This window comes from Cebus imitator, unplaced genomic scaffold (assembly GCF_001604975.1).
Source record: "Cebus imitator isolate Cc_AM_T3 unplaced genomic scaffold, Cebus_imitator-1.0 Scaffold13, whole genome shotgun sequence".
NCBI classification, from domain to species: domain Eukaryota; kingdom Metazoa; phylum Chordata; class Mammalia; order Primates; family Cebidae; genus Cebus; species Cebus imitator.
In genome coordinates this window covers 3,448,444-3,464,610 of record NW_016107328.1, presented here as the reverse complement: position 1 = coordinate 3,464,610, position 16,167 = coordinate 3,448,444, and the positions used below count along the sequence as shown (strand labels likewise).

The 16,167-nt window shown below is 46.3% G+C and overlaps 2 protein-coding genes across 7 annotated transcripts in view; one reads left to right on the top strand and one right to left on the bottom strand.

The window, feature by feature from the left end:
* Window positions 1-16,167, top strand: part of LOC108283625 (thyroglobulin) — a 180,776-nt gene that overhangs the window by 81,290 nt on the left and 83,319 nt on the right. The gene's annotated exons all lie outside the window — the stretch shown is intronic.
* The window catches only part of SLA (Src like adaptor), a 68,001-nt gene that overhangs the window by 4,466 nt on the left and 47,368 nt on the right, over window positions 1-16,167 (bottom strand). For all 6 annotated transcript variants that reach the window (XM_037728428.1, XM_037728433.1, XM_017500125.2 and 3 more), the window contains 4 exons: window positions 9,102-9,201; window positions 8,185-8,271; window positions 5,941-6,044; window positions 3,146-3,277 (listed from right to left, as the gene is read on the bottom strand). In XM_037728428.1, the coding sequence (XP_037584356.1) occupies window positions 3,146-3,277; window positions 5,941-6,044; window positions 8,185-8,271; window positions 9,102-9,201 (423 nt within the window). The remainder of the gene's footprint in view (window positions 1-3,145; window positions 3,278-5,940; window positions 6,045-8,184; window positions 8,272-9,101; window positions 9,202-16,167) is intronic.

Genomic DNA, 16,167 nt, shown 5'->3' with positions numbered 1-16,167 from the left:
CCAGGGTTTAGAAAGCACATCACACCTCTGACAGGTCCCACCTCCCATCTGATTTATGGAGTGCTCTCTGGGGCATCCTGGCCAATGAATGAATAAAGAATTTGTAGCAGAAGAAGCACACTCAGCCTGTCACAGGGAGTCAGCCAGGAAGACCTTGTTTCATGGTTTTCAGTCTGACTTCAACTATGAACTCAAATGTCCACCCTCACAGGTGCCCTTGGAGAAATGGGAGGTGAGACCATGAATTTCGAGGGAGATTTTATTGGATGGGAATCTAAAATAATGATCTGTCATGGGTTGGAAATTGAAACGACCTCCCAGGTTATGAGGCGAGGAAGATGAAGTTAGATGCAAAGGCTGGAGAGATCAGCTGCAATGTGCAGCTCAGGCAGGGGACGCTTCCTGAGTGTCCTTCCTCAGACAGGTTAATATGCAGGGTGAAAAATAAATTTTGACAAAAAGCAAAAGAACCACCACTCATAAGCATATCACATGCCCCCAGCACTAAGCTTGCCTTGCCCCCTGGATCACACTGAGCCCTTGATCAACTCAATGTTTTTATATCCATTTTGGGGAGTAGAAAGCTGAGGATCTTGAGGTGAAGTAACTTGCTCAGGGCCATAGAAATGTGACCAAAATCAATCTTATTGACTCATTCTAAAAGCAACCCATTGCCTCTTAAACGAAGAAGAAAGACACCGTCCAGCCGTATGTAGGATTCAGACACCCTGGTCTCCTTCACCCCTGTCTACATGCCTCATCAGAATGCACGCTGCTCTGGACCTTTAGGGTCCAACAACTCTATATTCAAGTGTTCCCAGACCCTCAAGGTCCCCAGCCCTTGATTTTCCCAGCCATGTTTTAGAGCTCATTTATGCCCGTGCCCTCTGTTCTGTCAGTAACCAGCATGCATGGTGTACTTTAAGTGCCGCATTTTTCACGTGCATTTTTTTTTTTTGGACTAGCAGCAATCCTGTGAGGATTATTGCATTTTGATCCCCAAGTTGTAAAGAAAAAAAACTCAGCCTGCAAGGTGTCAAGTAATTTGCCTAAAAGCATCATGATAAAAATTATAGGCAACCTGTTGTTAGATGTCTATTTAAACCCCTGGTGAACGGTTCCTCTCATTCTGTCTTTAGAATGAATCCAGTGGAGATCAAAGTGACTGTAGGGTTTCTGCTAGGGGATTCTGAATGGGGCATAAGGAGAATTTCAGGTTTTCACACCCTTTTCAGTTATTCACGGAAGTGAACGGATGACTGTAATCCATTGAGTGGTTCGATGACCAGGAACATATTGTGGGAAGGTGCCAGTGCTGCCTGGGGTGAGATGTGCCCCATGGTCAAGCAGCGGCAGGTAGATTTGGGTGTTTCTGGCCTGGTAGCCGCACGGCCTCATGGTCCCTAGAAGCTTTGCTAGGACAGCATCCTTCTCATGTTTGCTTTTGTCTATGCAAAACTTCTGGTCTCCACACCCCCTCCGATGGTTGTTATTAAAAGCCAAATACCACAACCAACCTTTACTCAAAACCAATATAAGTTGGCTGTTTCCAGGACTCCCTTCCTCTTTTGTTTTTACCTGGCTGCTAAGTTTTCAGACATCACAGAAGTAATATCTATTATCATTTATTTTGCATCTGCTGTGTGCCAGGCTATGCTGAACACGCTATGTCAACAGTTGTGTTGTGTTTAGCGATTATTCAATCACCTGCTAGGAGTCCATATTCACCCACCTCCCATAAATGGGGACCCCAGGTTCTGAGGGGTGGCTGACCTTGCCCAAAGCCTCACATGATGCAGATGTGAGCTTGGACCAGCCTCTCCTGAACAGGTATTTTTGCTCCATGCCCTGCTGCTTCTGGTGGGCCAGCTGTGATAACCAAAGCCCTGTAGACTCGTTTCTCCCTGAAATACCCTTTGTTTGCTCAGTTCAAGACCCCATATACAAGAGAATGCCAGCAAAGCTGCCCCAGCGTGTGAGGTCAAGCATCCTGAACCCAGAAGGGGGAAGATGCTATCAAAGCAAAAGCAACCTCTTCCTTTCCTGCCTCCAATATGTAGAGGAAGCGAGGAGGACAGCGATATTCTGCTGGGTAAAAGTGGCTGGTATTTAATAGGAGCTCGTGGTTATGGGCCAGGTACCCTCCCCACTTTCCATGCACTAACTCAGTGGATCCTCACGGTGTCCTTGAGAGGGGGGACTATTAGTGTCTGCCTGGCACAGATTAAGAAAGTGAGGCACAAACAGCTAGCCCCAGGCTGCCCAGCTAACAGTGAGCAGATTTGGAATAGAAACCGAGCTTCCAGAGCCGGTTTTTGGAAATTTAGCATTTAGCCAACTGTTCACAATAGGGTAAAGTCCTGACTCCTGAGCTGATGTTTGGACCTTTCACAGTGTAACTCAACTTTCTCTGTCTGGCAGTGTCCTACTTCTCCAGCTATCAACACCACATAAGATAAAGGTGCTTCCTTTCTCTTAGTGGATGCTCCTCATCTCATCAGCCTGGGAGAATTCAGACCTCCTCCTGGGTCTGAAAAGGGCACAGAAATGAATTAAATGCAATTCCTAGTATTTAGGATCCTGTTAAGGAACACAGATTAGCACACAATCAAACAGACCACGTGGAAGCATGATTGGAATTCTGGAAAAGGAACCCTGGGTGTGCTCTGAGCACAGCGAAGACAGGCAGCTACTGGTAACTCCTATAGCTTCATTGCAGAGGCGATTCATGTTGGCCTTGAAGGCCAGTGAGGATCTTGACAAGCAGAAAAGGGAGAATGAGGGGCAGTCTGGAACAAAGCCCAGAGGCTTGAAGATGTATGCCCCACTTAGGGATGTGCAAGCTGATTGCAGTTGTGAATCTAGGCACACCTTAACTTGTTGAAGGTACAGGTAGAGAGAGGGCAAATTTGAGATTAGCTGCATTTTGCTTATTAAGGCAGCACGCACAGGCAGTCTGTTTCAGTCTGAAATTTATGGTCTGAATTAACAAGAGAGCATATCATGAGGGCAGCATGGGCAGAAAGCAAGAGTAAATCACTGCATTTATTGGTGACCCCTCTGCATTCCAGGTGGATGGCGCCGCAGAGCAATTAGCTAAGAGGGGTCCCACCATCGCAATTAGTCCAGATTGAATGTCTCTTACCAGAATAGTGGTTCACCAGGTCCTCCAGGCACTGGAAGGTGAGCCTCGGGGAAATGTAGTACCAGTTGTTGGGCAGGCGGAAAATGCGGTAATGCTTTACCTGCCTGTGTCTCACCGACAGCGAGTAAAACCCTGCAGGAGGTGGAGGATAAGTCAGTGGGTTCCACCTTTCCCCACCTGAAGGCACCCAGCCAACCAGCCCACCACCACCGAGGCAGGGAGACATGCCCACCCTTGGGATACAACAGTGATGCTAGCACACGTCCCTTCCCTCCACTAGATCCTCCTGTGTTTAGACATTGCTTCCCATTGCAGGAGTGTGTTATTGTGTCAAAGCAGATGTGTTCATCGTATGGCTCTTACAGGTTTTCAGGAACACAGGTTTCATCCTCTCTGCTTTTTTTTTTTTTTGAGACTGGGTCTCACTCTGTCGTCCAGACTGGAGTACAGTGACATGATCTTGGCTCACTGCAACCTCTACCTCCTGGGCTCAAGGGATCCTCCCACCTCAGCCTCCTGAGTAGCTGGGACTACAGGCACATGCCACCATGCCCGGCTAATTTTTGTGTTTTTTGTAGAGATGGGGTTTTGCCACATTGCCCAGCTGGTCTCAAACTCCTGGACTCAAGTGATCCACCCACCTTGGCCTCCAAAAGTGCTGGGATTACAGGCATGAGCTGTCACACCCAGCCTTGTCTTCTGTCTTTTTGAGGCAAACACATTTGGGGTGCTTCCACATCCTGAGGCCAAATTGAATGATTGTAGTTTGGTTTCAACCTGTAGCTCCAGGACCTGTGGTCGTTTCTGACTCCTTCCCGAGTACATTCCAAAATGTCATCCCTACTGTTTTCCTCTTTCAGCCTCTGTCCCACCAATGCTGCCACAGCACACATTTGAGGGAGTCCTTGCAGTTAATATTGCCTCTTTCTTTGTCTATAATCTCTCTGACTTAAGCTTAGTTTTCTCAGAAATTTGAAGCAGTTGAGTCATCTTTCTGGGTGTCCCTGAGAAACATGTGAAAGGTGGGTTATTGTCCCTTAACCCTTATTAGAGCAATGACCTGATATGGCTTGGTAGGAGCAGAACTACAGGCATGTGCCTCGATTTCCCCAAATGCAAAGTGAGAGAATTGGATGTAGGCCATGTTTTAGGGTCCTCTCTGCTCTATCTTCTGGGATTTCAGGAGTAGAAAATGCCTACCAGACAGAGGAGAAAGGGAGCTGATTGATTCTTTGCTATCTCTGCTGGGCAGGGCTAAGCAATTGCCAAGAAATTTCTATTAATTCTCAGAAAGATCATAGGAGGCATTGCCCCCAATTATTTTAAAGATGGAGAAGCAGAGGCCTCGAACCTCAGTGGGATATGGCCAGAGGCACGGGGCTTGGTAATGCCACCTTGAGATGTGAGCCTTGTCATCAGCTCATCCCTCAGGGTGCCCCAGGCCTGCCCTGAGTCAACCCAGCATGAGCCTTCCTGTAAGGTCAGCGGAACTGGGAGTGTGGTAAGCATGTCAAGAGTAACAAGTAAAAAAATGTCAGAGCTTTGCATACCCAAGGTGGGCCTGTCACACCCACCCAGCTCCAGCATGATCACTCATCTGCCTGATAATATCTTTATTTTTAGATGAGCTGTGGCACCCACCCTGGGTTCTTGGCCAGGCCAATTTAGGAGTTTCTTTCTGAGTCGGGGCATCCTGCCTTCGGGGACCACTGGGTCAGGCAGATAATGTTTTCTTTGGCTTTGATCTTTCTGTCCCCCAGCCTATTTGGGTTTTTGAGAGAAAAGTCGATCTTGGATTTTTTTTTAATCACATATATCTGATCCCTGCTCTCTGAAAGCAAAGTTGAAGCTCCTTTTGGTGAAAAGCTCCGGCACCGGGTAGCTTTGGCACTTATTAGGTGCATGAGAAGCACTCTCAGATACTGTGTTTTCTCTTCTTTGATACCGAGGGTACAAGAAGCAAGCCAAGAACTTGAAGATACCTTCTGAATTTTAAAAAAAGTTATTATTTAGTCTGGGAAAATCCTAGCTGTTAAGTATTTTGGGATAAACACGGTACTCTCCTACTGTAAATTTCATGGTCTAGATCAGGGAGCTGAGGCTTAGGGAGAGAGAGGCAGTAACTTAGTAATTTGTAAGGCTCAAATTGGAATTTGTGACCCTTGCTTTGAATCATGACAAAGAGCTCACACTATGTGTTTTTACTGAGGTACTTAATGCATAGGATGCAAGGAAATGATAATGCTAGAGATGGTGGTGACGGAAAGGACACAGCTGATTCTCCGCTTTGGTTGCAGAGCACAGAGGAACCTGATATCGGGGCCATCTGTGCAGGTGGAACAATACAAATATTATTACATTTGAATCTCCCCACACCCTTATAAGAAAGGGATTTTCTCTCCATTTCACAGATGAGAAAACTGAACTCAGGCAAGTCAGTCACAGAGCTTGAGGACACAGACCAGGCCTGTGCTGAAGGCCACCTTCTATCTGCCCAGTGTGCTGTCTACAGGCTACGTTCAGTTTTGTTCTCAGTTGCTGGAAAATTTTCCAGCAGGAGTCATCAGGCCTGATATTGGCCAGGCCCATGGCAGGGCCCAGTTGGCTCCCCACTGCCTGTCCCCTTGTTTTCACACTGGCCTCTCCAGCAGCGTGTGGGCTGCAGGGGGCTAACTACATCAGGTCGATTTGCATGGATGTAGGAGAAAGGAAAATGAAGCCATGTCACAAGTCAGCCAGGAGCAAAATATGCTTGTCTGCCTCAAACAGGGTTAGATGAGTTGGAGGCCACTTACCTTTCTTGGTCTCACTCTCTCTGATCATGAAGGAGCCAACCTTTGTGTCTGGCAGCTGCAGCAGCTCCTCGGCCTTATCTCTGCCCAGGCCCTCAAAGAGCCAGCTGGGAAGGAGGAAGACAGCCATTAGGATCCCGAGCAAGTCCTCCCCCAGGACAGGTGGGAATGGGCCACCCACCACACTAAGCACTTGAAACCTAATCCTCATCTGAACCCACCAAGATAGGTAGCAATATCTCCCTTTCACAGATGAGGATACTAAGAGTTCCAGTGATTAAGTAATTTGCCCAAGATACCATGTCAGCGGTTGATAGAGTTAAAATTAGAATTCATTTTTCTGGGACATCCAATTCTATAACCAACATACTTTGCTGCTGCTCTTTTATTTATTTATATCTGGAGTTACATTATCCTTTATTTATTTATTTATATCTGGAGTTACATTATCCTTTATTTATTTATTTATATCTGGAGTTACATTATCCTTTATTTATTTATTTATATCTGGAGTTACATTTATTTATTTATTAATTTATTGAGGTGGATTCCTGCTGTGTCACCCAGGCTGGAGAACAGTGGAGTGATCTTGGCCCACTGCATCCTCTACCTCCCAAGTTCAAGTGATTCTCCTTCCTCAGCCTTTCAAGTATCTGGGATTACAGGCATGTGCCACCATGCCTTGCTAATTTTTTTTTGTATTTTTAGTAGAGATGGGGATTCACCATGTTGGCTGGGCTGGTCTTGAATTCTTGACTTCAAGTGATCCACCCACCTTGGCCTTCCAAAGTGCTGGGATTACAAGTGTGAGCCACCACATCCAGCCCTGCTCTTCCTCTTTGATATATTAGGGGATGTGATCACTTCTGTTAGATTGGTAGCCCCTCGAGGTCATAATTATGTCACTCCTCTGGGTTCCTCACCACCCTCAGCTCCCGCCAGCTGCAGCTGCACAGCTTCAGCATGAAGACGCTGATGCATGCTTGCTAATGAATGAATGGCTCCAGGGTAAGCAGCTGATGCAGAAGAGTCATGTGACTCACATCTCTTTCAGAACACAGCAGCTCCTGCTCCACTTTTGTTCACCTGTATCATCCTAGCCATGGGAATGGCTTCTGGTATTCACAAATAATTTACAGTACTCTCCTACTACAGGAGTACTTTACTACAGTATTTACTACAGTACTAGAAAATAGTGAATACTGAAATTAAACACGTGGAATTTCAGTCTTCAAAGGATTCAGGTGGTTATCTCTGTCTTGCAAGATGAGCATGTGGCATGTAGAGTCTTACTCTGGACTTGAAGAAGTAACTTAGTATTTATCAATGGATTCCTCCTTCTTTCTTTCCCATTTCCAATATTCTGTGCACTTCTTTGCCAACTTCTGGCTTTGGTAACTTGACAGAAGAGGATAATGTAACTCCAGGAGGTGAAGCCACTTTTCTAAGGCCCTCACATTGAAGTAGGAAAGCCAAGATTTGTGCTCACATGTGCAGGGCTCCAAAGCCACCCGGGAAGGCAGCAGAGGCCTCACTGGCATGAGTACAGGAGAAAGCAGAGTGCTTATTTTCTTATCTGCTGAGCCTGGTTTTCTAAGATTTCTCTAGTTCATCTTACCCATTTTTCAAGCAGGGCACATAAGCATTTTTGGCAGTAAGGATTCTGTGTGTTTCTGGATAGGTATTTGATTAGAATATAGCTAATATTTATCGAGTGCTTACTGTAATGCCTGACATTGCTCCAAGAACTATGCATCTATCAGTATATCTTATTCTCCTAACAGCCCTACACTTTGATCATATTATCATATATTATTATCCCTATCATTCTATATTATGATCTCTATTTGACAGGTGATGCATAAAAAGCTTGTTCACTATCACACAGCCAGTAAGTGACAGAGGCAGGATTTGAAACTAGACAAACTGACTTCTAGTCTCTGTACCGTGCTGTGCCCTGTGATAACATTTCCCAGCTGTTTACCACTCTGTGCCAGGAATACCACGTTAGAGCTGAAAGGCCCAACTTCCTTCATTTCACTGTGGGAGAAGTTGAGTTCCAGAGAGCAGAAGGGATAAATGAGCCCAAGGTTGAGCCTTTCCTTATTGACTGGATTGGGAGCAGGAGTATCTCTTCTTGACCCGGTGCCTTCATTTCCACTATAGATGCTGGAATCTTTGTTCTACCTTATGAGTCACCCCCATAAGTGTCATGCTTAATGGATGCCTTTTGAGAAATGTACTCACCCATGATAAACTCTGGCCACACATATTCCAGGGATGTAACTCTCTCGACCAGTGCTAAGAGAAATAGCTTTCCACCAGCCCCCTTCACTGTGAGAACGAGAACAGAGAAGAACACAGAGATAGGTAAACAGCGAAACAAAAGGATGAATGAACAGAGTAATCAGATTTTACCCAGGACAGATGGGAACATCCCTCTATTAAGACCTGTCACTGGCCATGTTAACCCAAATTTCTTCATCTGAAAATTTACTTTTTAAAGTATGTGTATCCAGTGGAGAGCCCTCCATGGCAAGCAACTGCTAAACCCTCCCATGTGCTAGAAATAGCTGCCTTTCAGGGATTAGCAGCTAAGGTTCTCAACTGTTGGGGGATTTTAAAAAATAAATGTTTACTATATTGATTTCTAATCTGCAGTGTAACCAAAGATAGACTCACATATCTGCATCAATGAAGTTCTAAATAAAAGGGGCTTATTTGGAGTCCCTGTCATGCTCTATAGCTTATATTGAATCAAACTGCAGAGGCAAGAGAAGAGAGGGCAAATCTTTTATATTTCTCATCCAAAGGATTTCCAGACCCTGGGGCCACCTTCCCAGTCTTCATTCCTACACAGCATCAATACTGCACATGTGGTGAGAGATGAGAAGAATATGAGAAGAGGTTGGATCATAATGAATCTCAAAAACCAAGTTAAAAAGTTTAAATTTGATCTACTGGGCAGTGGGGAGCCATGGAAGGTTTTAGAGCACTGGCCACATTAAAAGAGGAGGGTCGTAGTATGGGCCAAATTTCTCACCTCACAATAGGACCAGGACCCATGTGGAACTAGACAACTCTAGCTAAATATCAAATGATTTTCACCCAAACCAAGTTTATACTGTTTTGAAGATTGTACAAGTTTTGGAGAGCTTACTCACTCAGAAATCACACGCAATTTCTCCCCTCGGCGGAATATGGGGGGGCTGATGTCAGGAGACGGATAGTCATTCAACACGGCGAGGAAGTCGCTGTCCAGTCCTGGGGAAACAAAGGCAAGGGGGGGCAGGGTGCTTTTTATTCACAAGGAGCATAAAGGTAGCCTTGGAAGGAAGGGCATAAAGATGAGATTTTCCAGCAGGAGATACCTTTCTTGTTTTGAAACACTAATTTACAGCAATGTCCTCTCTTCAGAGACGGCAGTTTAGGGTCCACATACAAGCCCTGAAGGTCAGATGACATGCTCCTATTCTCAAGCCTGCCTTGGCCCTGGTGTTCTCATCTGAGAAATGGGATCCAGAGCCTGTGAGCTGAGTCATGGGGTCTGACTTCAGGGCCTGCCCTGAGTCTACTAGCCTCACTCTCTCCATCTTTAAAATGGGACTAATAATACCTCATTCCAGGGTCCTTTGGAGAGGAGATGAGACTGTTTTACACCACATACATTCACATAAGTTGCTGTAAAAACACCCCTTCTCATTACCAATGCCTCGAGTGTCCACTCTGGGACTCAGGGATGTTATGTCTGTGTCATATTGGGGGAAGGGGTGTCAGGGTAAATGACTTCCGAAGACCCACCAGGACCATGAGGCAGCAACTCTGAGGTTAAACAAAAACACTTTTCTCTTGCAGAATATAAGGCCCCAATATAGGGACATTTGTTGAGGGCAGGGATGGTGGAAGAAAAATTGAGTACTTTTCCTGATAGTGTATTGAAAGGAATTCTGGTGAAGTGTTGAGAAGGAAAGAGGGCTGTCTAGTTCCTGCGAGTATCATTGACTGTAGAGCAGAGACAGTGATTTTGGTTTTTGACACTAAGTGACATGTCTGCTTCCATCCTCAGTGATTTGACGTAATTCAGGTGCATCAGAGGCAGGGTACTATTTGGGTACGTTTTGGGCAGAAATAATAAGATGTCTTCCATATTGGCAAATAGAGCTATTATTTGCTGTGACTTTCATCACTCCACCTGCTGACTGGGCCTTCGAACTTAAAATTCTGGGTAACATCACCTGTTCATTCATTCTTTTGGCAACTACTTACTGAGCAGCTGTCATAAGTCAGCATAGGTGAGCAAAGCAAGCCCATTCTTGCTGCTCTCATGGACCTCACGCTCTAGAGGATACATTGTTATGGGAGGAACTGGTTCCTGGTTTGCTTACTGCAAAAAGATCTGGAGAAATGCCAGCACTCGGGCATGTGGGCTCCATGACCCAAACAGTCCACTTTCTAGGATCCACACACCTCTAGATCCTGCCTCTTACAGCTCATATGTCTTACAGCCTTGAGTCGTAAGTCTCTTGGGCAGACTAAGTCTAAACAGAGGTTCAGTACTCGAATGAGTGAGAAAGAGGAATGAGGTTCTGAGTAAGGTTACGCTTATCAGTTGATAAATGAATTAGAAACAAGCAGTCGCAATGGAACAGTGCACCCAAATGTATTGTTCATTTGGGGAAGCTCAGTCACCGCCAATAAGCCACGTAAAAGCAAGAGTTTCTGGGTGTGAGAGAGAAACTAAAAGTGATCTTTGGTGGCTTTCCCAGTCTTGGAGGGGGATCAGGGCTTTTGAGAAACAGGTTGGGATATAAAAGGGCTGGCCCAGCCAGACCTCTGGCCTGTCCTGCTGCAGACCTTCCCTGAACCTGTGAGGGCAGCTCCCTCACATTCCGCTTCACTGAATTCAAAAAAGGGGTTCTTCCTTGTGTAGCTTTGACTCCACCCCAATAAGTAGAGGCAGCATTACAGTTGTGTTAATTTTGAAGCCAGAAGTCCCAAGTTCTCACAAAGGGCAGGTTCATATTTGGTGAGGCATAAAGCTTTTGCAAATTTGGTGGTCCTCTTCAAGAAAAAATACACAATTGTAAATACACAATGAAGGCTAGACCCCAGGAAGGTGCTGTACCAGCAGGGGGGTCTCAGGGGTATGATTTGTTTGGTTTCCTGGCAAATCTCCCCAGAAGCTGAGGCTGACTTTGCTTCTCACTGAGTGGGACACCTCCTTCTTCTCTTGTGCCTGGGTTTCTTAGTCTGGGAAATGAGAGGTTTAGAAACACCTTCAAGGTGGAAATCCAACTTCCTGGACTAATGGCCCCCAAATAGGAAAGGGCCATTTATTACCCTGGCGCTCTGCTGCCTTGGCTACATGTGACCGGCCTTTCTCCAATTTGCAAGGCGTCCTGGTTCTCAGAGCCTCCGGATATGCTGTTTCCTCTGCGTGGAACACACCCTGCTCTTCCCTCCCACGTTTGTCAACTCCAAACTCACCTCTGCAGAGGCTCCAGAGGAGGCTCAGCCTTCCCACTGTACTAATTCTTCCTCTCGGCCCCTAAGATTTTCCTTTGAAGCAATTACCCCAGGCTGCATTTTCCCATTTCTGTGACTGTCGGGGGAATGTCCATCTCTCCCACCCCCAGCTGTGAGTTCCAGGAGGGCAGAACACTGGTATTTTCTGTGTCCTGTGACCCGTGCTCCGCCTGTTCCATAAAGGATACTCAAAGTGGGTTTACAGAATGTATGGAGCAGTGCCTGTGCTACAATGCCCCTTAAACACAGCTGTCAAGCTGCAGTTTTAAGGAAACCTGATTTGTGGGAGGCCGCTGGGTAGGTGGCCACTGTGGAACCAGCCCCTGGTGAAAACATGTTGAAATGGAAAGGTGGAGCGTGTGTTATCTGTGGCAATGATAGAACCTTGAGGTAGATGCTGTGTCTACAGAGGGATTGAGTCTTGATGTCAAATTCAAGGTTAAGACTGTGGAACAGAGCAATTGTCTTTCCTAACATTAACAACAAAAACCAACAGAAGCAAAAACAAAAGCAAAATCCCATTATAAAAACAACTGTTCCAATGAGGGAAAGGAGGGCTTACAGGGTTAGAGAGTTTCAATTTCACAGTAATGAAGTTAGGTTTCCTGTGGAATTTCCATAACAGTGATGTTTTGATAGCTAGGCACTTAAACATCACTGAGGAAACTTCGCATCTGGGCTTTTGCTTAAAGATCAGATAACCTGTGCCTAATCCTTTGCAAGAGACTTCACCTCTGTCTGCAAAGGTCACCTTTATTATCAGCATTAGCCAAACGGGACAAAGTCACTGGGAAGGTATTACACTTTGGCTTGTACTTCTGTGGGGCAGGGTGGCCATTCTAAGCAAGACCCGGTGCCAGGATCAAAGCCTTCCCTGAGCTTTGGTTGCTACCGAAAAATAAATGCAATGTAGGAAATTTAAGTTTGCTGGTAACGGTGAAACATATTATCATTGACTTCTAGAACTCCTTAGTTTATGAAGAGCTCAAGCAGAGAAAATGAGTGAGGCCAAGGAGAGCTGAGGAAGTCAATGGAATTACTGCAGACTTAAGATAAGGCAACAAGTTAAGTGAAGACATTTGCACTGGGCATGACAGGAGAAACCCAGAGAGAATTTTTGGGACAGAGAATGGACTTTGAAATCCGTCAGAACTGGCTTACACACCACCTCCACTACATGGTGGTGCTATCTGGGGGGAGATTCATTTTTATCTAATCTGAGCTTGATTTCTTCATGTATAAAAATGGAAAATGTCAAAATCTGCCTCATAGGATTGGGTTAAGGGTTTGTGATGCATTACACTTCAGGGCCTGCCTTAGTAAGTGGCCGCTAATATTATTTTTGTGGAGAGGTCGCCAGACAGTAACTCAAGACCAGTGTTGGCCAATGACGTTTCTAAAATTTGCAAACTAGTAGTGTACACTTGAAAATTTCTGCTTGTCTAAAAATGAACTCCATTTGGTGGGAACAGAAGATGAAATTCAGAAGACCAAATATTTGCTGTTAGCTCAACTTAAGAATGAGTCAGGTTGAACAAAATGTACAAACGCGTAAAATAGGAAATGAATCCCCAAAGGAGAGGGACCCAGGCAGGCCCTTACTGGACTTTGTCGAGAGGACAAGCCCTTTTGTAAATTGTCGTTCCTTAGTACAGCATAACCATTTCTTTCCTTCCTTCCTTCGTTCCTTCCTTCGTTCCTTCCTTCCTTCCTTCCTCCCTCCCTCCCTCCCTCCCTCCCTCCCTCTCTCCCTCTCTTCCTTCCTTCCTTCTTTCCTTTTTTTGACAGAGTCTTGCTCTGTTGCCAGGCAGGAGTGCAGTGGCGCAACCTCAGCTCACTGCAACCTCCGCCTCCTGGTTTCAAGTGATTCTCCTGCCTCAGCTTCCCAAGTAGCTGGGACTACAGGCGCCCGTCACCACATCCAGCTAATTTTTGTATTTTTAGTAGAGGCAGGTTTCACCATGTTGGCCAGGATGGTCTCCATCTCTTGACCTCATGATCCGCCCCCTTTGGCCTCCCAAAGTGCTGGGATAACAGGCATGAGCCACTGTGCCCAGTCCCCGACCATTTCTTTTTAAATGCTGAGAACATTCTCAGTTGCTCCCACTTACAACTGTCTAGACAAATGACTTCTAGCAAAACTAGTCATTTTTCACTTCCAGTGCCCTGCCCAGCCCTACAGAAAATATGCGATTATTCAAGGGTGAAGAAACCGAAGCTGGGAGAGTTTTAGTAACGTCCAGGGGAAAGTGTGTAGATTTCAAAGCCCATGTTCCTTCATGGAGCCACATGGCCCTCCTTGGCACTTAATCTCCAAACTCTCCTCAGCTCACACTTGACCCTTACCAGGGGAGACAAAGCAGACTCCAGCTGAGTCTTCAGTATTAGCATGAGCGACTCAGGGCAGCGGGCAGGTAGGGAGCTGCACAGCCTAGCGGTTGTAGTCTCTAGTTTTGCATTCCCTGGAGTCATGCCTAAACTCATGGTCTCCTAAGGGGTCAAAGCAGGCCTGACTTTTAGTGTCTTCTTCAGTAAACACACACACACACACACACACACACTCTCACACTCTTTTTCTCTCTCTCTCTCACACACACACACTCTTCACACACACTCTCTCACACACACACATATTCTCTGTCACACACACACACACTCTCACATACACACACACACACTCACACACACATTCTCTGTCACACATACACACTCTCACATACACACACACTCACACACATACACACACTCTCTCTCACACACATACACACACACATACACTCATACACACACTCACACACACACACACACAGAGGATTATACATGCAGCTAACCAATCATACAGAGCTGGGCCGTCTAGCCTAGTAGAAGGTCTACCGAGTCCTGCGGGTCATCATGAGCCAGGCTTGTGGAGCCTCTTAGTCATATGAAAAGGGCTGTGTTTGAGACTCAGTAGCCCACAAAGCTCTTTTCTGCCCATGCCTTGGTTTTTCCGTATGTTAGTGGGAACACAGTGGAACTAAACGGACCTCGAGGCTTTTCAGGGCCAGTTTCAACCTCTTAGATGCTAGAGGGATACAGGCAGGGCTAGCAGAGAACAGAAGCAAGAAATAGTCAAAACTAATATTTTGGGCTGCATAGACTCAGAATGTGTTTTGCTTGGACACTCCGGGCTTCCCACACTTCAGTTGCTTTTATTCCACCATCCCCTTCTTCCCCCTCTTCCTCCTCATCATCAGCAGCAGGGGGCACAGCTCTGGGGGAAACCGGACACTGGCCCATGTGTGGTACCCAGGTTACACCTTGAGTCCTCATGCCTCCCTTCGAGGATAATAGATGGAAACTACCTTATTTTGAGTATGAGTGAAATAGAGGCCCAGTGAGGTCCAAAGACTGCCCAAGAGAACACAGCTAGGGAGTAGAGTGCCAGGTTTCAAAGCCAGGCCTCCCTGGGCAGGGCAGGGCAGGGCAGAGCAGGGAAAGGCAGATCATGGCTGTGCTCTGGACCACTCAGTCCTCCTTTGTCATAGTCCACACCACCAGTTACTTGATAATCTCTTCCTTAAAAATAATTTACTTAAAAAACCCTGGTGTGCTATTCTGAGCAATGTGACATCATGGATTTCTTGGGCTAGTTATGTATTTTATGATGTTCATCAATGTAAAAGTTGTAAAAGTTGAATGATGATGTTCCACCTAAAACCATCTCCTATACCAGCAGCAAGGTTAGGCGCAAATAGAAAAAAGGGATCTGGTCCAAGATTTGACACAGATTCACTGTTTGTGGGATCCCTTGCTAAATCTTGTGGCCAGGCATGTTCTCACTCACTCGAGAGCGAGCCCACCCTCTCTCAGAACCTGCGGGCTTCTTGAAAACCTGTCTTCTCCAGGCACACACTGCGGTGGGGAGACGGTCCCTGGAGTCAGGCCACCTAGCTTTGAATCTCAGCTGTCTCCTCTGAGCTGTGTGGCCTCAGGCAAGTCAGTTAAGCTTCTGGTACCTCCGATTCTTCAGCTGCAAAATGGAGATGATAATAGGCAGAAGCCTCGTGGGGCTGTGAGAATCGAGCCTGTGCGTTTAAAGCACTGGGAACTTTGTCTGGAGGCTGCGAGCACCAAGAGACTTGAATCATTCCTGTTTTACAAAGGAGGACCTAGAGACAGAGGAGATAAACTGTCTCTCATCTCTCCTTGTGTGTCAGTGCAGGGGCAGGATTGAAAGCTGGTCTGTGGTCCGCAAGCTTTTGGGGCTAGAGATTCCCAGGGACTTGTAGGAAATTCAGCTGGTGGCTACCTCCTACTGTCCCCAGATTCTGATTGGTTGGGACCCAGGAATCTGCATCTCAACTACTTCCCAGGTGATTCTGGTGCAGGTGGTGTGAGGACCACTTACTGAGAAGCTGCAAACTGGGTTTGAGAGGTCCCTGCGCCCTTTTGCCTTCCCTGAGACCCACCTGTCCCCTTCTTTCCACTGGGCAGCTATGCAAACAGCATTATTTCTACCCTTGCATGGGCAGAAAGGGGTCTGTGCTGCTGCCTCTGTTGGCGCCTCTTCAGGTCAAGGTGATAAGAAGAGAAGGAACAGCTGGGCGCAGTAGCTCATTCCTATAATCCCAGCATTTTGGGAGGCTGAGGTAGGCGGATCACCTAAGGTCAGGAGTTCAAGACCAATCTGACCAACACGGAGAAACACCATCTCTACTAAAA